Here is a 23,049-nt window from a genome sequence, read left to right on the forward strand (position 1 = left end):
GCCATTGAACTTGCCCAGTACGGATTGCTACAGTAGAGGGATTATCCTTGATAATAAGAAAAAGCAAAACAGAACCACACTGTAGTAATCTAATTCACATTGCATCTCTAGAGTCACCTGAAACTTCTATTTTTCTTATTTTGGATCACAGTCTACTTCCCCTTCATCACCATCCAAATATTCTTTTTTTTTTTTTTTTTTTGCCTCATTTTCCCATGAATTACTTTATTTCTTTGAAATTTTACTCTTTTGATGGACAAACAAAACCAGCAAAGTAAGTCTGCATGCATCATTCTGGAGCTGATGAGCAATCTGAACCTCCACAGACAGCTATCTCCATCACAAGCACCCACTTAAAAGTAATAGTTTTACAGTTCAGGAAGAAGAGTCATCATAAGGACAGTCATCACTAAATAGAGAAAATGGAAATTTCAGGTCACGGAAGACAAATGCCAGAATCTTAAACCTGACCAAAAGATTTAAACAGAATGTTATTGGAGGATGAGATATTATCAAAAGATTGCACTATTGAGGGCTTTTCACTTCATGCAGAGACACAGCAAGATATACCAAACTACCTGAAAAATTCAAGTGTTGGTAGTTTAAAGAATAAAGATGCTTGTATTGCAAAAGCAACAGGGCTTCAGGAATTCCTCTGTTTCCTAGGTGTTTTTAAACACATGCTTTGGAACAGATGGAAAAACGCTCTTTGCATCCAGCAAGAAGAATCAGTTGAGAGGGTCTTGTAGGATTGTGCAGTAACTGAGAGCACTGCTTTCACTCCTGTGGTTCCTGTATGTCTGAGACTGGTAAGGAGTGTCTCAAATCAACATGAGGCAATCAACATCACTATGTGAACGATTTCATATTTGGAAGCATCTCTTTGGAGTTGTTTGCCTTCAAAAAGAAGAGCACAGGAATGTTTATTGGCTGGAGACTTGGTCTGGGAGCAAATGAAACCAGCTTGATACAGGAGACTGGGAGATGATACCGTTGTATCCTATGAAGACAAGGTACAAGCTGGCATCTCCCTGCCTCCTCTTATCTGCTGACAAATTCACAAGGCCTAGAAGACAGGAATAAAGGAGTTCTTGCTGAGATCCTGAAGCCAGAAGTTGTCACTCTAAAAGTGCTGGCTCAGCCACTTCAGACTGTAAGAGTTTTACTGCCGTAGTTAGTCATCAACTGAACAACACAACCTCCGACAACCCATCACTACTGAACATCAGCACCTGAAACCAAGACATCGTTGGATGAGGGAGCGGTGAACTGCTTTGCTTTGCTGTGTTTGTATATCTGTCTGTCTCTTTCCCTGTTTTCTATCTTTTCTCTTCATCTTCTTTTATTCTTTTACTCTTTGTAGTAGCCATTGCCTAAAGTTTTCTTACCTGTAATGCTTATTAATCATAATTAGCCAATTTTACCTTCCAGTAGTTGTTAGTTGTTGTTAAGAAAGCTCTCAATAAATTGCTGTGTCTTATTCCCCTGAGTCTTGGATGACTCCGTCACTGCAGTGATCCCTTGCTGACTAGGGGAGGCATGACTCAGGAGATAGCAAAAGATTCACCTCTGTCAAAACCCACTGAGTGGGACAAGGCACTGTATCTTCACAACATTTCTCTCATTCCTGAAAAAAATATCTCTTGCCAAAATTCCATATCAGAAAGACATTTTTCAGGTACCTATTCAGAGCATTGGTATTTTTTCACCTTATCAGTTCTATCTCTTACTAAGGCAGACAATTTCTTCACTGAATGTTTCAACTTAGTCTATCAAGGACTGAATTGCTTAGAAACAGATGTGAAAATTGGCTGCAGAAAAAAATCACCTACTGAGCGTGGTATGAATGAGGGCAAATGGGAAAGCATACTAGATCGGAGAAGTAAGCTATAAAGCTTTGTGGGCTAAACTGATACCTTCATCCAAGTAAGATAATATTTTAATGTCCAAATAGTTCTCCAGTGGAACTATTCCCGAGTCAAGTATTAAGCCATGTGAGAAGTAATAGGGCAGTAGTGTTCAAAAGAAGGAACTTACCAATCTCTTCTGCCATTACAATAATTGGTTTTCTTTTTCGGACTGAGTCAAACAGAAAGAAAGGTGATGGCATTACTCCATGTCAGACTACTCTTTTGCAGCAGCAACTGATGTTTTTAGTACATTCTCAGAAATCTTTGCTGCAACATATACCATTTTGGCTCGTATGTCATTAGTAATAACATGTCACAGTTCATAAAATTTACACTTAGAAGGTATATGGAAAGCTGGGGCTAGAGCTCCTCCTACCACTGGTCTTACTGAGTAAAAATAAGATTTGTGAACTTATTTCATAGAATCATAGAACATAGAATTAGCTAGGTTGGAAAAGACCTACAAGATCATCCAGTCCAACCATCCACCTACCACCACTAACCCCACTAAACCATGTCTCTCAACGCTATATCTAAACGTTTCTTAAACACCTCCAGGGACGGCGACTCAACTACCTCCCTGAGCAGCCCATTCCAGTGCCTGACCACTCTTTCAGAAAAGTAGAATTTCCTAATGTCCAGCCTAAATCTCCACTGGCACAACTTGAGGCCATTCCCCCTCGTTCAGTCACTGGTTACAAGAGAGCAGAGGCCGACCCCCAGCTCACTACAACCTCCCTACAGGTAGTTATAGAGAGTGATAAGGTCTCCCCTGAGCCCCCTGTTCTCCAGACTGAACAATCCCAGCTCCCTCAGCCGCTCCTCATAAGGCCTGTGCTCCAGACCCCTCACCAGCTTCGTCGCCCTCCTCTGAACACGCTCCAGGGCCTCAATGTCTTTTTTGCAGTGAGGGGCCCAAGACTGGACACAGTACTCGAGGTGCAGCCTCACCAGTGCTGAGTACAGAGGGACAATTACCTCCCTACTCCTACTGGCAACACTATTTCTGATGCAAGCCAGGATGCCATTGGCCTTCTTGGCCACCTGGGCACACTGCTGGCTCATGCTCAACCGAGCATCGACCAACACCCCCAGGTCCGTTTCCTCTACACAGTCTTCCAGCAACTCTGCCCCAAGCCTGTAGCGTTGCCTAGGGTTGTTGTGGCCAAAGTGCAGGACCCGGCACTTGGTCTTGTTGAACCTCATCCCAAGGGATTTCCAAAATCCTTTCAACAGAGACTGCTTAAATCAAGGTTGGATCTCATGCCCTCGACAGTCAGCTAAGGCTTTGTGTAAACAGAACAGCTATAACCAGATTTTAAAGCACCTGTGTGTAAAATAGACATTGGAATTATATGGTGGCATAAAACTATAAACCGGGCATGAAGACTGACTGAGCAAGAAAACCAATACACTTAGTTAAGAAAAGAAAGGCCGTGAAAGAAAACAAACACCGTTCTGCTTGAAAGGGGATTCTGCATGAAAATGAAAAATAAAGAGAAAAAACTTACAATAAGAAAATCATTAGCAGCTTTCAGGGATTAGAATTTTCAGGGAAACTCCACATATAAAGTTGGGAAAGAGGAACAGAACAAGACACCCATGGCCCGCGGGCTGCACGAGGCCAGGCACAGCCTGTACTGTTGTACTGTGGCCATCCCCCTGCCACTATGCTGTCATGGCAGTGACTCCACTCTGCTGAGTTTCAAGATTGCTGAAAAAATACATTAATTGTTTCATATATTTGCAACTCCATTTTCAGTCAACACAAATACATTACCTGTGAATTTTTAAATGGAATGTATAGTTACAATCAGATATTCAACTCAAAAATTTGATCATGGCTCCTTACTAGACTTCCATGAGAACTATCTTACCAGAGAAAAATATCCCTTGATTCACAATCACACTTAATTTATGTCATCACTTATTGGCAGTATGTGTATTTGTGAAGAACTATTTTCAAGGATGAAGCACGGGAAGAGTAAAATTTCATTAAAAAACAATGACAAAAATCTTGAGAACTCTCTAAGGATTGCAACCACTTCAGTCAAACCAGACTGATGAATTAGTTTCACAAAAACGTCAAATATCCCACTAGTTTTATGCTTTCTTGCTCTTCTTTATGTTTCAATAAAAGTACTAAAAACTAAAATAAATATTTTTTTTTACTTATATACATTAAATGTGTTATGTATTTTCTCTGTGGCCTAAGACAACTACTCTTCAGTAAATGCAGCCCAGGCAAGCCAAAGCGTTAGATACTCACATTAACTAATGAGTTTGTCTGCCAGACCTTTGGTCCTGGAAAAGATGACGTTAAACACCACTTTTGTGTACTCACTTCTGCAGCACTGAAAATTTCAGGGTGCGTGTGTATATATGTGCATATCTTTGTATCTGTGTCCGAGTAGTCTGAAGGTCTTTGTGCTATATATGTATATACTCACATCTAAACTCAAAATTTCATCATTTATATCTATGTAGTTCTCACAGCTAAAAACATTAGTCTGTGTGAATAATAACAGAAACTGATGAGACATATTTACTTTCCTTAGTACAATTCTACCGTAGATACTGATAGTAAAAATTTTAGTCTGGTGTTTTCAATTACTGTTTAACTAATGAGCAGGAAAAAAAAGGGAGAAGTAACATATAATAAAGAATAGATTAAAATCTTAATATAGAAGAGTGGGGCTGGCTCTTCTTCACCAAGAACAGAGTTGAATTTTATACATGGTTTGTAAGTTGTCTTCTGTAGTTATTAGTGTCTTACTAATGCTCAAAATATTCTAGAAAAATAATTGTGGCCACCTTTCCTCATGGTGAAAGCCAGCAGAGTTCCTCTAGTCACCCGGAGGAACTGAAGAACTGGAGCTCTACACTTTACTTTTACAAATCTCCTTGAGATGTTACCATAAGCAGGAGCAGTAATACATAGGCTATGACTCAGGAAAACACTTTAAGCTTATGCTTAGCAGAGATTTAAACATGTAGTAAACTAACTTGAGAGAACTGTGTAAGCGCTCTATCTGAAAAAGAACAACTTGTTAAATTTAAATCAGGTCTTTGTGCTTAGTCATAACCACTATTACTGTGTGACTGATAACATTTGAGCTAGCTTTCAGAATGTAACTCTCTTCTAACTAATTTAGTTGCTTTTCAGTTATTGTTTCTTGTTCTATTTTCTTCAGTGACCCCCCCCAAAAAGCAAATATTTTAAAGCATAAGTATGATGTTCCATTAATTCTAATCCAAATTAGAGAAAACATGCACAAAAGTCAAGGTTTGACTTCCTAAAATGCAAATTATTTTCAATTTTTTTCTTTCTTTTTTTTTTTTTTTTTGTTAAGAAAAGAAAACTGCTCTGGTTTAGTTAAGTCCAAGACAATGCCAGTCAGAAGTCGTGTATAAAAAGTAAATGCCTCCTGAGACTTCAGGAAGACAGTAGTCACTCAAAATTTTGTAAACATATGCAAATATTTATGAATTACGCAGTGGAATTGCCAGGTCACAGCTTGAACCACTGCGTGGGCACCTGGGTGCCCGGAGCAGGCGGGGGGAGCCTAATCCAGCTTTCCTTCCTGCCCCGTCTCAGCGGTGCCCCCCGGCTGTGCTTCCAGCGGCGCGCGTGAACTAAGGGCGCGTGAGCGGGCTTCCCCGCCCCTTCGGTTCCCTGCCTCTCTCACCGCCACGGCAGGATTCAAACCGGAGAACGCTCTGCACCTCAACCCACCTTTTCCTCCATGCAGTTGCTGGGAGGGGTGAGTTAGGTCCTTTTTACTTTACTACCTTGTTCTGTGGCGCCTGGATCTTAAATAAAGACTCAGTCATCGCCTTTGTTTGCTTTACACTTTGACGAGCCAGGCAGACCAAAATATTAAAATGGCTTTCCTTTTGAACATCTTTAAGAGGGTCAAGGGGGAGAACATCATCCCTCTGTATAAAACCCTGTAAGGGTGCATCCCAGGATTTATGGGTTCCCCTTTTATGAATTTGCAGCCATAGTTGAAAAATGGGGTCCCTTGCAGGGTAGTGGAAATATTTCTCAAACATATTTCTCCCCATCCTGCACAGCAAAGTATTTCTGAGGATTAGATAAAGATATCCTAATTACAAAGGAACGCCAACTGGCTGCGTCCACTGTGGCATGGCCACTATTAATGGCACTGAATTGCGCAGAACTTTCAAATAATACTTTAGAAAATGAGAACCAATTACTGCATGATCATATTGAGAAACTCAAGCAAGAGCTTGGCCTACTGACAGGGAGAAAATCAAGTTTAACTTTCCCTTTAAAGCAAATACGGAATATCGCACTGGAAAATACTCAGGCCCCTGAACCAGTAGACCTGGGTAATCCAATGGAAAAAAATCTCAAGATCTGATCTCAAAGCCCCACTTGAGATAGATCCCTTCGAGATCCGACCAGTAGTGGCGCAAAAAAAACCCCAAAAAATGCAGGAGAGGCCAGTGGGGGTGCCCCCTGACCAGTGGCCCCCCACCCACATCACACTACAAGTAACAGCTTGCCCATATACAGCAGCCAAACTGATGGGTCTAGTACAACACTTCAGACAAAAAGCGAGAGAGAGCGTGCCAGTATGGCTGGTCCGGTTATATGACATAGGGGCAGAAAGCATTGTGGTAAATGGATCAAAAATTTCAAAACTGGCATCCATTACCACTCACCCTGCCCTTAGACAAAGACTATATGCAGCTGTCTAACATAATGACAAAAATCGTTCATTGATCAAATGGCTAATGGCTGCATGCTATATAACATGGCCAAAAAAAGACTGATATACCGTTAAATACAGGCCTATGGTCCTCTATGGAGGACTTGCAAAACTATATTTGTGAACTAGGAATGAAAGAGGCAATCTATGAGGAGGATTTTGAGAGCCAGGACCTGATGAAATTTTCAGCAGGAATGAGAGATCTCATCCTGCAGCAAGCTCCACATCAGTATGGTACTTCGGTAGCCATACAGAATCCTCTAGAGGCCTCGGAGGCCATAATACAACAGGCTGCCCAATTGGTCACAGATCTGGGGGAGACAAAGCGCCTACGGGCCAGGTGCAATGTCTGAATGGTGGTGGAAAAGTCAGAGATCCATCCACCACCACGACACAGGAGACCTGCCCCTAAGGTAATTCAATCTGGACACATCAGGATCTCGAGAAAACAAATGTTTAATGATCTGATTAGAGTGGGAGTTCAATTTCAAAAGATCTATGGACAGCCTAATCAGGTCTTATTACAACTATGGAAACAGTTATCGTACAGTTAAAGATTCCAATCCTCCCCTAAGAGGGAATGAGTTAAGACTCATACAATGGATTCCACAATAAACGTGGAATCTAGAAGACTTCACAGTCCCATCGAAAAAATGTAAACCTCCTCAGGTGGCCCAGGCAGCCACAGTTGAGCCAGAGGAAAAAGACTTGAAGATTGCAGAGCTGATGGCATGACAGAGGAACCAAAACTCCCGGCATTAAGGTCTCTAGAGGGGACTGAAGACCATATGTGGAATTAATGATTCATTGGGCCTGAAAGAATGTGCAACGGGTTATGGCGCTAGTAGATACTGGCGCAGAAGCTTCAATCATATATGGTGACCCAAATCAATTTTCAGGCAATAAATAACCCAACGTAACCCAAACGTGGTTGAAATTGGGGGTTGGGCATCTACCACCCGGGAGTACAAGGTATCTATCACCCCAATTCCAGAGTGCATATTGGGAGCAGACATCCTGTGGGGTCTGACTCTCCAGACCACTGTGGGAGAGTTCAGATTAAGGCAAAGATGTATCAGCATCCGGGCGGTGCGGGCAATTTTAAGGGGCCATGCAAAAATTGATCTTATTTGCCGCAACCATGCCAGATCACAAATACAAAGCAGTATAGACTCTCAGGTGGGCAAGATGAAATTACCAAGACTGTGCAGGAGCTGGAGAGAGTAGGGATCATTAGACCTGCACACAGCCCATACAGCTCCCCCATATGACCAGTCAGGAAGTCAGATGGTACATGACAAATGACAGTCGACTACAGAGAACTAAATAAAGTCATGCCACCAATCCACGCAGCTGTACCCAACATCGTCTCCCTTATGGATTCATTAAGTAGAGAAATACAAACATATCACTGTGTTCTGGATCTAGTAAATGCATTTTTCAGCATTCCAATTGCTAAGGAATCTCAAGACCAGTTTGCATTCACGTGGGAGGGCAGGCAGTTGACTTTTCAAGTCCTACCTCAGGGATACATGCATTCACCTACTTTTTGTCATAATCTGGTAGCATGTGACTTGGCAAATTGGAACAAACTGTCCACTGTCAAAATATTCTACTACATTGATGATCTGATGTAAACTTCTGACTCAACTGAGGCATTAGAGAAGGCAGTACTATCACTAATTACTTATTTACAGGAAAAAGGATGGACTATAAACCCACAGAAAGTACAAGGACCAGGGCTATCAGTTAAATTCCTGGCTGTTGTCTGGTCAGGTAAGACTAAGGTTTTACCCAGCGTAATTATAGATAAGATCCAAGCATCCTGGTTCCCACAACACCAAAGCAGTTGCAGGAGTTCTTGGGTATAGTAGGATACTGGTGATCCTTTATACCCCACTTAGCACAATGGTTAAAACCTTATCATGGTTTTATGATTTTTGGTTATCACATCAGTGTGATAGTATTCCACATCATAACAAAATGTAGTGCACTGGGAGTTAAAGAGTTAATGCTCCAGTTCCATGGATTGCGGATAGTTCCGGGTACCTGGTCCTCAGAAGAGAAGAAGAACTACATTTCCCAGAGGACTGTTCACTCTTCTATTATCGTTTTCCATTCAGAGGGAAAGATAAAAACTTTTTGCATATCACAGGACGCCCCTTTATGCTCGCGCTCCCCTTCTGCTCATCCCGGCAGTGTCTCTCTCCCTAGCTATCTCTCTGCCAGCATTAGAGTAAGGCCTTTTGGTTTTTGGACACTCTCTCTCATTTTATTTGATTTATTAGCTTCAATTTCAATTATATTGTATTATGTTGTATTATTTTGCATTCTGATGCAAAATATCTTATTTAATCTTATTTAGTAAATTAGTTTGTTTCTCCTCAGATCGTTGACACTGTTTTGATTTTATGCCCATCTCCCTACCCTCTTTCCCTTTCCCAGGGCATGGGTCCGTGGGTTCCCCCACCCCATTAGTCACAGAACCAGGCCGAACCTGCCTGTAAGGCATTGACATTCTTTGGTGGAGAACGCGGGCATAGGCTGCTTTTTAGCTTTTAGAACAAATCTCTTTCTGCTCTCAAAGAGCTTCATTAGAAAGCTTACCAGTAAGCTGTAACTGAAAACATGGCCTTGAAGTCCAGGTGGACTGCCAATATTCTGGAATATTTTGTAAACTTTTTGGGTGCTGCTAGCTTGCCTTGGTAAAGAGGAAATAAAATGATTTTGCTTTCTCTTTGAAAACAGCTTCCAGAGGGAGCTGCTAATTTTACAGAACTTGTGATTTTTAAACCATCTCCCGATCTCTCCCTTGAATCCTTCATGCATTTTTTGGATGCACATCTGACCGTGTTGTCAGTGTCCCTGAATGTGCTACTCATTTTGCTCAGTACCTGTATTTATCATATCTTGAGGAAACCTTCTCCAAAGCCAGAGAATACTGAGTGGCAGGGAGTGTGGAGGGACTTGGGAGAGACTTTAGAGAGATGGGCATCCCTGGTGTCACTGAACTTTACTCCTGAACACCTGCAAGATCCTGAGAGCCTAAGCAGATATTTGAGACGGGGATGTTGCGGCTCAGGCAAATCTGAGGAGGCACAAATTATTTGGGGGCCTGGCTTATGCTTATTGGGCCTTATTCAGTACTATCCTGGAGAGGGAGGGAATCTCTGAAATTGAGCGAGAGGGTCTCCAAACCAAAAAAGAGTGTATCCAAGCTGACAGAGAGAGTCTCTGAGCCAAAAGGGAGTTTCCAAGCCTAAAGAGAGAGTTTCTGGAATAGAATCTGAGCTGAGAGGGAGAATCTCCAGGTCCAGAAGGAGAGACTTCTTGCTGAGAAACAGAACCTCCAGACTGAACAAGAGTGTTTCCAAGCTGAGAGAAAAAATCTCTGATCTCGACAAGATGCATTCCGATCTGAGCAAGATGCCTTCCAATCCGAGTGAGACACCCTCCAATCTGAATGGGACACCCTCCAAAATGAGTGAGAAACCCTTCAAAATGAGTGGGACACTTTCCAATCTGAGCTTAACAGTCTCCAAACTGAATGAGACTCCCTCCAATCTGAACAGGACACCCTCCAAAACAAGCGAGATACCCTCCAATCCAAGTTTTATGCCCTCCGAACTGAACATGACATCCTCCTAACTAAAAAAGTGGTCTGAGCTGAGCTTGAGAGAAAGAACATGGAAAATGACCAGGCTGATCTATCACAGGAGGCACCAAAATCGATGTCAGTTGCCCCTGTAAGAGGACGGAAAGTGAAACAAATGCTGCTTCGTTCAGAAGAGAAGAAAGAGGAGGAGGAGAAAGAAGAGGAGGAAGGAGGTCCAGAGAAGTGGCTCCGAGATCTAGGACATCCAGAAAGAGGGCTTAGATCCCCATTAAGATCATGATCACCAACACCCAGCAGAGCAACAACAACTGAAAGAGTAGGAGGTGAGAGAGACATGGTCACCATTACTACTTGACCTCTGAAAATAACTGAAATTTGAATTTTGAGAAAAGACTTTTCACGCCATCCAAATGAGTGCATTGTCACCTGGCTACTTTGATACTGGGACAATGGGGCCAACAGCAAGTCGCTAGATAGTAGAGAAGCTCAGCAACTGGGAAGCATTGCTAGAGACTCAGCCATTGACAGAGGTATTAGTAGATGTCAGGATGAGGCCTTCATCCTTTGGAAGTGGATGCTATTAGCTGTAAAAGAAAAAGACCCCTTCAAAGATGATTTGATGCCTGAAATAATGAAACAGACTACTATGGAAAAAGGCATCCAATATTTGAGAGAATGCACCATGGTGCATGACCCCACATTCATTCCTGATGATCCAAACCAAGAGCATGATCCTGAGAGAATCAGGTGTACACCAAATATGTGGCATAAATGCACAAGAACTGCACCATAAAAGTACACCGGTACATTAGCAGCCATGTATGGCAGAGGGCAAAGAAGACCCCTTTTAAGTGAACTGATCCCTAGGCTTCACAACTTTGAGCTATGTTTAACCCCTCCTCAAGCTTATGTCTCAGCACTGCAAAGGTAAATGAAAGACTAGATGGAATAGAGAGTAATCAAGAAGATATGATGGAGGAACTGACTACTGTGTTTCATCACAATGAACCTGATGAGGATCAGGATTATCAAAACAGCCTACTGGAGGGGCTGAGCAAACTGGTTTCCTCCCGACCTGCATCATCCAACATCTCAGCTATTAGAAGAAGACATCCTCCTGCTCGAGCAAGTGACAATAGTAAGACTATGTTACGCATTGTCTTGTGGCATTAACTACATGAACATGGAGAAGCTATGAAGACGTGGCATTAAAAACCCACTCCTGCACTACAAGCACAGGTAAAAGAATTGCAAGACAGATCAACCACCAAGGTGAAATTCTCCAAAAACCTGACTGCTCCAGTTGCTGCGGGATGCGGCAAAAACCATAAGGACCCTGATCAGGGTTCACAGAAGAAAAACGACAGAGGGGACAAATAGAGGGGCCCTGCCCCCAGCCAGAGGGCGGAAAGGGACAATAGAGTGTATTGGACTGTGTGGATTTGATGGCCTGGCACATCAGAACCACAGAAATATGAGGCATGGGTGGATACTGGTGCACAGTGCACTCTAATGCCCTTGAGTCATGAAGAGACAGAATTTATTTATATTTCTGGGGTGACTGGGAGTTCCCAAGAGTTCACTATGTTGGAGGCAGAAATAAGCCTCACTGGTAAAGACTGGCAAAAACATCCTGTTGTTGCCCAGGGGCTCCATGTATACTTGGTATTGATTACCTCAGGAGGGAGCATTTCAAGGATCCTGAGAGGTATCGATGGGCCTTTGGAATAGCTGCTATAGACACAGACAATGTTAAGCACCTGTCTGTTCTGCCTGGCCTATCAGAAGATCCATCTGTTGTGGGGTTGCCACAGGTAAAAGATCAACAGGTACCAATCACCACAAAAACGGTGCACAGATGGCAGTATCACACCAACAGGGATTCCTTGCTCCACATTCATAAGTTGACTGGTCAACTAGAGAGTCAGGGAGCAATAAGCAAAACTCACTCACATTTTGACAGCCCCACACGGCCAGTGCGTAAAGCCAGTAGAGAATGGAGGCTGATGGTAGACTACCGTGGTCTGAATGAAGTCACACCTCCACTGCCATACTGTACACGCTAGAACTCCAGTCTGAATTGGAGTCAAAAAGCAGCCAAATGGTATGCCACCACTAACACTGCTAATGTATTCTTCTCCATTTCTTTGGCTGCAGAATGTGGATCTCAGTTTGCTTTCACTTGGAGGAGCATCCAGTATACCTGGAACCATTTGTCCAAAGGGTGGAAACACAGCCCATTTGCCATGGGTTGATCCAAACTGCACTGGAACAGGGCGGTGCTCCTGAGCACTTACAGTACAATGATAACATTATTGTGTGGGGCAATACAGCAAGGGAAGTTTTCAAGAAAGGAGAGAGAATAATCCAGATCCTTCTGCAAGCTGGTTTTGCTATTAAGTGAAGCAAAGTGAAAGGTCCTGCACAGGAAATGCAGTTCCTAGGTATAAAGTGGCAAGATGGACATCATCATATCCCAGCAGATGTGATCAACAAAATTACTGATATGTCTCCACCCACTAGCAAGAAAGAGATGCAATCTTTTCTGGGTGTAGTGGGCTTTTGGAGAATGCGTGTTCCAAACTATAGCCTCACTGCAAGCCCCCTTTATCAGGTGGCACAGAAGAAGTATGATTTTATGTGGGGCCCTGAGCAGCAGAAGGCTTTTGAGCAGATTAAACAGGAGATAGCCCGTGCCATGGCCCTGGGGCCAATATGAACAGGACAGGATGTAAAGAACATCCTCTACACTGCTGCTGGAGAGAAAGGTCCCACCTGGAGCCTGTGTCAAAGAGCCTCAGGAGAGACCTGAGGCATACAGGGGGTCCGAAGAGTGCTACACTCCAACTGAGAAGGAGATATCAGCTGCATATGAGGGGGTTCGAGCTGCTTCCAAATAATCAGAACTGAAATGCAGCTCCTTCTAGCACCTTGACTGCTGGTGCTCAACTGGATGTTTAGGTAAATGTTCCCTCTACCCGTTATGCTTCTGATTCCACTTGGAGTAAGTGAATTGCGTTGATTACACAACGAACTAGGATGGGGAACCACAGTCATCCAGGAATCTCAGAAGCGATCACAGACTGGCCTGAAGGTAAAAAGTTTGGAACATCACCAGAAGAGGTATCACGTGCTAAAGAGGCCCCACCATACAGTGAATTACCAGAAAATGAGAAGAAATATGCCCTGTTCTCTGATGGATCATGTCGTATTGTGGGGAAGCATCGCAGATGGAAATCTGCTGCGTGGAGCTCCACGTGGCAAGTTGCAGAGGCCACTGAAGGAAAAGGAGAATCAAGCCAATTTGCAGAGGTAAAGGCTGTCCAACTGGCCTTAGATGCTGCTGAACGGGAGAGGTGGCCACTGCTTTATCTGTATACTGGCTCATGGATGGTGGCAAATGCCTCACGGGAGTGATTACAGCAGTGGGAACAAAACAACTGGCAATGGAGGGGTAAATCTATTTGAGCTGCTGAACTGTGGAAAGACATTGCTGCCCGAATAAAGAATATGGTTGTAAAGGTGTGTCATGTAGATGCCCATGTGCCCAAGAGTCAGGCTACTGAAGAAAAACAGAATAACCAACAGGTAAATTGAGCCTCCAAAGGCTCAAATAGACTTGGACTGGCATCACAATGGTGAACTATTTCTAGCTGGATCTTAAATAAAGGCAGTCACCTTTGCCTGCTTTACACACACCTTATATTCACATTCCCATAATATATACCTAGCCTATTATAGATATATCTTATGTATATGCACACACATTTATAAACATGCAAACATGAATTTGACTTGTGTATGAACGTGAAATGTCTTCTAGTATTAGAAGAAGAAATTAAACCTAACTTCTGATTCAATATATGCAATTTATAGTTAATTAGAAATACAAACCTTCATGTATTTCAAAAATATTTAAAAATAATTTAGTTCTTGAGTAAGTCTCCCAGATCAGAGGCTCATGTGGTGAAAACTGGCATGTTTCACTGTTATATGTGAATGAGAATGTGTTCTTGACAAAGTAATGTAAGGTTTATTAGCCAGTCTTTCATATTTCTCTTTACAAAATCTAGCAGTTTCATCACATGACCTGCTAGAAATTTCTCTAGAATCATAGTGCCCATATTTTACAGTTATTTGACCTGGACACCTTATTCTTGTTCCCAGGTGAGGACTGTATACCATGGTCTTCCACAACTACAGTATAGCCCATCAACGTGTGTATCGGACAAGTATTTCTCAGCAGCATATTTATTTATCCTATACTTCACCTGTTTTGTAGGCTTCAAGTTTCTTAATATTAGAACACACTGAGTTCTGTGCGTGCAAGGAAATACACAGTGGATTTCATTTTATCACATAATGGAGGATAGAGCAGAAGCGCTATGGAGAGATGGCATCTAGCAACAAGCTGCTGTCGTTACAGCACGTCATCCTCTCATAAACAGCACTTGGAAAAAGAGGATAAAGCTAGAGACAGAATTAAGCTCTATGACTCTTCCTAGCAGGACACGTATTTCAGTTGTAGGTCATTACCCTAGCTGTCTGCAGATTTTAGCATCTTTGAATTATTCAGGATTCTGTCCAAGAGACTCATCACTAAGTTTCTCACACCTAATAAATTTGAAGAAATAGGTTATATTACCATAAATAAAATCAATCCAAAATTTGCTGCATATCCAGGCATACGGTCATTCCAAGTCAACTTGTCTTTTTCATCCTGTGACAAAAGGAAAAATAACAGACGTTTCAGAACTGTGCACAAGCAAATATTACAGTCAGTAAGATCTATTACAGAAAAATGTTCTTACTTTCCCTTCTCCTGTTCTAGAACTGAAGTTGATTATAAGATTTAGAAGACTTAGACCAATATTTTAAAGCAGACATTATGTTGAGGAAGAAAAGTTGGTAAAAGTTTAAGAAAAATTATACAGAAAATACTTGAGAAATTAGAAAAAATCATGTGTAACTATGTTTATAATATTTGAAAAAATGTATCCAGCTATTTCTACATTTCATCATGTCAGAATTAGGACGTAAAATTCACTTTAATTTACTTTTAGCCCCAGTAAGGTTCAACCACTCACTTTAAATTGCTTCGTGCAAAACTTCAGAAGAAAGCTTCAGAAGAAAGAAATCATGAAAAGAATGTTATTTATCACTGAACCCAGGTTTTCTGTCTAATGGCTTTATTAACTATATGTGGCCAGTAAGTTAATTCTTGCAACAATATCCTAATCATTCTTCAAGTACTTGGATTATAGAACAGAGGAATTACAGAGGCAAACCTCCTCTTTAATTTTTGCAGCCAACTTTGTTTTCTTTATGTGCAATTGACTTCTCTCTCATTATTGAATAACTTAAAGCAACTGTGATTGGTGAAATATTGTCGAGTTTGGGAAAAGCAAAAAGCAAAATCCATCTCATCTAAAGAAGAGATTTGAAAAATAGATTTATATAAGAAATATGATTCCAGATTCTTAAAATAATAAGGTCATTATTTTGTTTAAGATAAATGAAAACTTAACAAGTTAACTAAAGATTCAGAACCTGTTGCTGTTTGCATTTCTGTGAACCACCATTGCAATCCCATGGATGAGTACTTCATTTGCACTGGAGTTAGCCTAGAGTTAATTTGGAATTTAAATGAATTCATACTGGATTAGAATTGAGCTCAAAAGTTTCAAATGAACCACTTTTAAGATATGATTTTCCTCAGATAAAAATAAAAATAGAGAAGTATAACATCTTTGTAAAAACCTTTCCCAAAGTACCAACAGGAATAGAGTATATACTCTAATTATAGAAATGTACTCATTTTAGAGAGTTTTCTGAAATGTGGAATTAGACTGCAGACATCATCATAGAAGCATAGAATCCCAGTGGGATGGGGAAGAGAACTGATAAAAACAAAGTAGAACTCATGGGTTGAGATAAAACTATTTACTAAAAATAGAGAAAAGGATAATAGTTATGACTGTACATATATATCTATGCATGTATATAATGAATGATGCAGAAGCAATTGCTCACCACCCCTTGACTGATGCCCAGCTAGGCCCCCCAGGCAGTGGAAGAGAGCGAGAGAAACTCCTACCCCTTTCAAAACTCCTTCCACATGATGTCTTATGGTACGGAATATCTCTTTGGCCAGTTTAAGTCAGCTGTACTAATGTTGATCCCTCCCAGCTCCTTAGGCCCTTTGCTGAGAATGGTCTTGGTTCTGTACAACACTACTTAACAACAACTGTAAATATCAGTCTGTTATCAACATTGTTTTTCTCCTAGAACCAAAACACACAGTCTTGCCTTCTTTAGCGTCCAATACAGTGCTATCTTCATATTTTGAAGTAGGCAAGCCACTTCATTCACTATTAGCATTTTGTTATCTTTCTAGTTCATTCCTGCCAGGGTGCTTGCATACAATGACAGTGCATTCCTTACAACTCTCTGCCACATCAGTTGCATACATATCATGTCATCAGAATCTTGGAAGTTGGTATTATTGTTCAAGTTAATTCCATACATAATCTCTACCACAGCTAGTTCCCTCAGGTATTGGATACCTTTCTCCATGGTGGTCCATTTGTCTGGGTTAAATACCAGCTCTTCCTTGAAGGGATATGTTTCCCTCATGGACGACAAGAATCACCACTGTAGAGACAAAATTTTTCACCCTTTTCCAATTGCTTTGTCAATGCCACTTTCCCTGGAAAAAGATCCCAGCTGCTTGAATTCACTGCCTTCTATGTCCAGGCTACTAGCCCCACTATCTCAGCACCTGAGCAGCCAGCTGCCAATATACTTGCCTGGATGATAACCATAATCTTTTCATAAATCTCTCAGCTCACTCAATGTTATGAGTCTAATGGTTTCTGTCTCTTCCTCCCGTTTTTGTGATGACCCCGCTCCACCTTCATCTTCTTCTCTGAAGTTATGAGCTTCTCTCTTCGCTCAACATTCTGACTTTCATAGACATTCTTTTATCTTGCTTATGGGGCAACTGTTACTGGCACTGGTTGGTTCTCTGGTTGAACCCTCTGTGGATGTTGACACAGGGATTCAAGTGATCACAGAACTGGTTTTGAGGGTCATAGCACCTGCAGGGCCTGAGAGAAGTGTTAGAGTAAATACAGGGTCTGTCAAACAAGTCAGAGCAACTGCAGGACCCCTCACAGGGATTGGAGCAACCACAGGGCCTGTTGCAGGAGCAAGTAACCACAGGACCTGTCACAGAAGTTGGAGCAGCCACAGATCTCATCAGAATAGTTGAAGACGCCACAGGGTCCATCACAGAAGTTGGAGCAAGCACAAGGCTCATTACATTGTCATCAGATCCAGAGGTATTCTCTTCCCCTTGAGGACACTGAATAGTGTTGAACAGAGCTCAGAAGCCATAGAGCAGGCCCCAGCATGCTCCAGTGATTTGTGCCTCCTTATATTTGCTAGGGCAACAGCATTCCTTCTCCAAATATTCTAATTCTTCAGGATTCTGCAGTTGTTCAGAGGTGAAGTTCCAAACCGCTAGAGGTGCCCACTGCTCTAGGCACCTGCCCATACCATCCCACACTTCCTGCCACTCAGAACTATCCCACCTCAGGGCAGATCTCTTACATAATTGTTTAATCTTAAACATAACCTGAAACACATTCATGACACATAGCAATAGGAGCACATTGGTTTGAACATCCCATGGATATTCAAAATTCTCAAGTGTTATTGTAAGTAGCTCTTGGCCATCACCAAGTGTCGTGCGTGATCTCACAGTGACACTGGAACGCTTCAATGACATTTTGCTCTTTCCAGTGATCCTATAGACTCAAAAGATTCACAGGGAGTAGAGGGGGAGGTCTGCCTTCCACAGCCAGATACAGGCCGTATTCCTGTCCTGGGTCGGCTTGCACTGGGGTATGTCCCAGCCATCTGTACTACACCCTTTGGCCAGATATCTGAGGCCGCATAACTATATCAGGTACCAAAGACGGGGTCCTGATCTGCCATAGAGACATGATGAGGGTCCCCTTAGCAGTGAAGACTGGAGCGTTGACTACAATGTCAGTAGGCCATGTACCAATCACCGAGAGACTACCGAGCCTCCCACATCCAATAATCTCCCCCAAGGTGCAAGTAGGCCACACCACCTTGGTCCTACATCAACCTTCCAAGGCCATTCTATTCTATGGGTACTGGGTTCTAGATTCTCAGGGGCAGGGAGCAGAAGGTTATTTTCATTACTAATTTTGAGTCTTACCCGATTGTCAGTGACCGTAATTTGGATTCTAAGCAGGGAGGCCCATGTTGTTTGTAGCATCTTCAGGGCACTGGGTCTGCCATCTCTAGGCCTTTCATTCAGGTCCCGCAGGGTTTCATAGAGTCTCTTTGTCCACCCCTGCAAGGACTGAGAGTTTGTCTTCAGGGCAGCCTTAAGAATACCGTTATAACATTCAGTAAGGCCAGCCCCTGTCAGATTATATGGCAGGTGAAATCACCACTCAACATTGTTTTCTTCTGCCCAGCGCTGTATCATCGCGCCTGTGAAGTGTGTACCCTGGTTGCTCTCAATGACCTGTGGAGTCCCATATACTGCCATTAACTTGGTTAAAGCCTTGATGGTGTAGGCCTGGTTTGCTTTTGGTACCGGATAGGCCTGCATCAGTCCACTTGCCATGCCAACACAAGTTAATGCATATCTGGCACCCTCAGATCATGGGAGAGGGCCTATATAGTCAACTTGCCACTTTTGGAGGTGGGTTATGTCCTTTAGCAAGGTGGGCAGTCACCTCTGGCAAGGGTTTCGGTCTCATTCTCGAGCAAGCTTTGCAATTATGACATGCCTAGACAATATCTGACATAGTTATGGGCAGCTCCCATGCCTTTGCAGCTGCCTACATTGTCTTCTGTCCAGCATGTTGCAGCATCCGGTGTAGTCAGTGGGCAATGTTCTCAGAAGGAGAGTTCTCAATCCACCATACTCGAGCCAGTGTGTCGGCCTCATCATTTCCTGGTGACTGCAGGGAGTGATGTCCAGAAACATGGTAGACACATATGGTTCTAAGTTTAACCACATTCCATATGTCTAACCATATCTCCTTGCCCCAGATCGGTTGGGCGTGGATGGTTGTCAACGGTTTACAGGCATTAGGCCCGATTCCGTGACAAAGGGGATGGGGGACCCAAGGGCCCACGTCCCGGGAAAAGGGGAAAAGGGTAGGGAGATGGCCCTGAGAGCAAAGAACAGCGGCAACAATCTGAGGAGAAACAAACTAATTTACTAAATAAGATATCGGAATGCAAAATAACACACTATAGTACAACACACAATAATTACAATTTAAGCTGATAAATCCAATACAGAGACAGAGAATGTCCCAAAATCAAGGTAGGCCTTACTCTACTACCGACAATAAGACGGCTGGAGAGCGAGGTGCTGCCAAGACGAGAGATGGCGGAAAAAGGGACGAGGTCTCGTGATCTGCAAGTTTTTATACTGTGAGCTTTTATCTTTTCCCTCCGGCTGGAAAATGGTAACAGAGGAGCAAAGTACCGTGGGGACTGTAGTAGTCCTTCTCTTCTGAGAACCAGGTACATCCACTACATGACGTTATGATGTGGAATACCAATAACCGAAAATCAGAAAACCATGACAATGGTCCAGGCTTGGGTGGCCGACTGTGAGATCTAAAGAGTGAGTCCCCAATACGCAACCCAACTATCTGTGCAGACATTCAGTGCACTGTCACCGGGTTCCTTAGTGACATTAGATAACCCTCCACATGGCTTGCAGCTCTGCCCATTGGCTACTTTGACCATCCCCCTCTTCAAACCGGATTGTCAGTGGAGGGATGGTACAACACTGCTCTCCACATGCTCAGGTTACCTTTGCTGGACACATCTGTATACCAGTCATCTTCAGGAATGGGATATTTCCCCTCCTGAATGGGACTTTTTTCCAGTGGAGCAACTGCTGTATATTTTGGCACGTCGCTGTGATACGGCACCAGGCCTTAGATCTTTTGAAGTTCCTCTTTCAATGGTGATGAAGACAAACTACTCCTCTGGCTGAGATAGGTGACCCATCGTGCCACTGTCTGTGCTTGGGACACCCCTGTCTTAGGAAGGTGGATCAGGTCCTTCACTCACTCCTGAAGTGGCAAGGTGGTCTTAGCTGTGACCTCAGATGTTTGGGTTATTGACTCTACTGCCTGTAATACGGAAGTAGGCAGCCAATAACTGTTTTTCAATCATGCTGTATCTTTCTTCTGCTCCACGCCAGACCTGAGACCAGAACCTGATCAGGGTCTGAACAGAACTCTGGCATTGCCACAGGCCCCAGCCAAAGCCATCCTGAGTGACATGAACATCCAATTTGGCCAGGAAGGTAGGATCAAATATACCCAGTGCCTGGGCTTGTTTAGCAGTTTCGCCTGCTGGGAAGCCTCATGTTCCATTCTCCCCCAGTCCCATAGTTGCCCCTTCTTTGTGAATTCATCTAATGGTCTCAGCAGCTGCACTAAATGAGGGAAAAAGGAACGCCAATATCCCAATATACTCAAGAACTCCTGCAGCTGCTTTGGTGTTGTAGGGACTGGGAATACCTGAACCTTATTTATGACAGCACTGGGTAGTACTTTGGCCTTTCCTGACCAAACTACCCCCAGGAATTTCACGGACAGGCCTTGACTCTGCACCTTCTAAGGGTTTATAGCCCATCTTTTTTCCTGCAGATAGGTAGTTAATGAATCTGCCGCCTGTCCTACTGCCTCCAGTGAGTCAGATGTCAACATGAGATCATCAATATAATGATACAAGCTAACAGTGTTAGGTTTTTCCCAATTTGCCAGGTCACACGCCACTAGGTTATGACAGTATGTTGGCAAATGTACATACCCCTGTGGCAGGACCTGAAAGGTCCACTGCCTGCCTTCCCATGTAAATGCGAACTGGTCTTGCGAGTCTTCAGCAATTGGAATACTGAAGAATGCATCCACCAAGTCTAGGACACAATGGTAGGTTTTTATTTCCCTACTCAATGTGTCCATTAGGGAGGCAATATTGGGTACGGCTGCATGAACAGGCGGCGTGACCTTATTTAATTCTCTGTAGTCTACCGTCATTCTCCATGTGCCATCTGACTTCCGCACTGGCCGTATGGGGGAATTATATGGGCTATGTGCAGGTCTTATGATCCCAGCTTTTTCTAATTCCTGCACAGTCCTTGATATTTCATCTTGACCCGCCGGGAGTCTATACAGCCTCATATTAGTAATCCAGCACAATTCCAGCAGGCTCACACTTTGCATGGCCTCTCAATATCCCCTGCACTGCCCAGATACGCTTCTGTCAGAGTCTGAATTCTCCTACGGTTGTCTGGAGAGCCAGACCCCATAAAATGTCTATGCCCAACATGTACTCTGGGACTGGAGCAGCAAACACCTTATACTCCTGGGGCAGGAGACGCCCAACCCCCGATTTCAACCACGTCTGGTTAACTGGAATGGTCTGTCCCCCGAAGCCACCAATCATCACTCTATCCCCATTAAACTTAGTGGAATCCCATAAATAAATGATGTTTCTGCACCTGTGTCAACTGATGCCATAACCCTATGTATGTTCTTTCGGGATCAAAAAACTGTCAGCTCAGCATAGGGCATCCAGTCCCATCTGGAGGCCCTAGTTACAGGGGTACTAATATCCCCTATCAAGCCATGAATTGGGTGAGCACCATGTCTTTTTCCTCAGGTGGCTCACGCATCATAGCCCAAGTCACCTGGGGAGGCTTCTCCCTTGTATTAGGGAAACCCTTGAATCTAGTTTCAAGTTTTTTCTGGTACTCTTTCAATCATTCATACCCTGGCTCTTTTGGGGGTATTTTTAAATTTTTGGTCGTCCCTTAGTTGTTTCCATAATTGAAGCAAAACAGGATTAGGTTGGCGATCGATTTTAGCAAAAGCCACCCCGGCCTGTATAAGGTCATTAAACATCTGTTTTCAGGACACCCCTATGGGGCCCTGAGCGGGGTGTCCATGGGGCAGCTCTTCTAGTTTTAATAACTGGATATGCCTCAGCCCCTTCCACTGCCCTAATATTACGCCTTGCCCTTAAGTGCTCCGTCTCCTGCAGATCAGCCACCAACTGGGCGGCCTGCTGAATAATGGCCTCTGAGGCCACCAGGGGGTTCAATATAGTTACCAATGTGCCATAATAGTGGGAGGGTACCCGCTGTAAAATTAGGTCCCTCATTCCAGCCAAGAATTTTATTAAATCAAGACTTTCAAAGGCTTCCTCGTAAATGGCCTCTTTCATTCCTAGTTCGCGAATATATGTTTGTAGGTCCTTCATGGATGATCATAAACCTGCATGCACCAGGATATCGGTCTTATTAGGCCAGGTGATACAGCATGTCACCATCAACCAATGCATTAGGGAATTACTTTCCTCATTATGTTGCACAGCATCATATAGTCTTTGTCTAAGGGCAGGGTATAAGGTAATGGACGCGAGCTTGGAAACTTCTGGTCCATTGACCACAACACTCTGCCCCCATGTCCCATAATTGGAGTAACCAAGCCAGTACACCTTCCTGTGGTTTCTGCTGAAATTGTTGCACCAAATCCATCAATTCAGATGCCATACAGGGGCGAGATGTTACATGGAAATGGGTTTGGGCAAGGGGCCATTGATCGGGGGCACCCCTGCTGGTCTATTCTGTACCTTTTTGTTTTTTAAGTTGCTACAGGTCATATCTCGAAGGGATCTATCTCAAGGGAGGCTTCGAGATCCAATC

At 43.2% G+C, this 23,049-nt stretch overlaps 1 protein-coding gene across 7 annotated transcripts in view; it reads right to left on the bottom strand.

Annotated features, from left to right (window-relative positions):
* The window catches only part of ANO2 (anoctamin 2), a 245,212-nt gene that overhangs the window by 56,637 nt on the left and 165,526 nt on the right, over nucleotides 1-23,049 (bottom strand). For all 7 annotated transcript variants that reach the window (XR_002437744.1, XM_021393597.1, XM_021393608.1 and 4 more), the window contains one exon: nucleotides 14,911-14,985. Coding sequence is in view for 6 of the 7 variants with exons in the window: in XM_021393597.1 (XP_021249272.1) it covers nucleotides 14,911-14,985 (75 nt within the window). In the remaining variant the exon portion in view is untranslated. The remainder of the gene's footprint in view (nucleotides 1-14,910; nucleotides 14,986-23,049) is intronic.

Source organism: Numida meleagris, chromosome 1 (assembly GCF_002078875.1).
Source record: "Numida meleagris isolate 19003 breed g44 Domestic line chromosome 1, NumMel1.0, whole genome shotgun sequence".
Classification (NCBI taxonomy): domain Eukaryota; kingdom Metazoa; phylum Chordata; class Aves; order Galliformes; family Numididae; genus Numida; species Numida meleagris.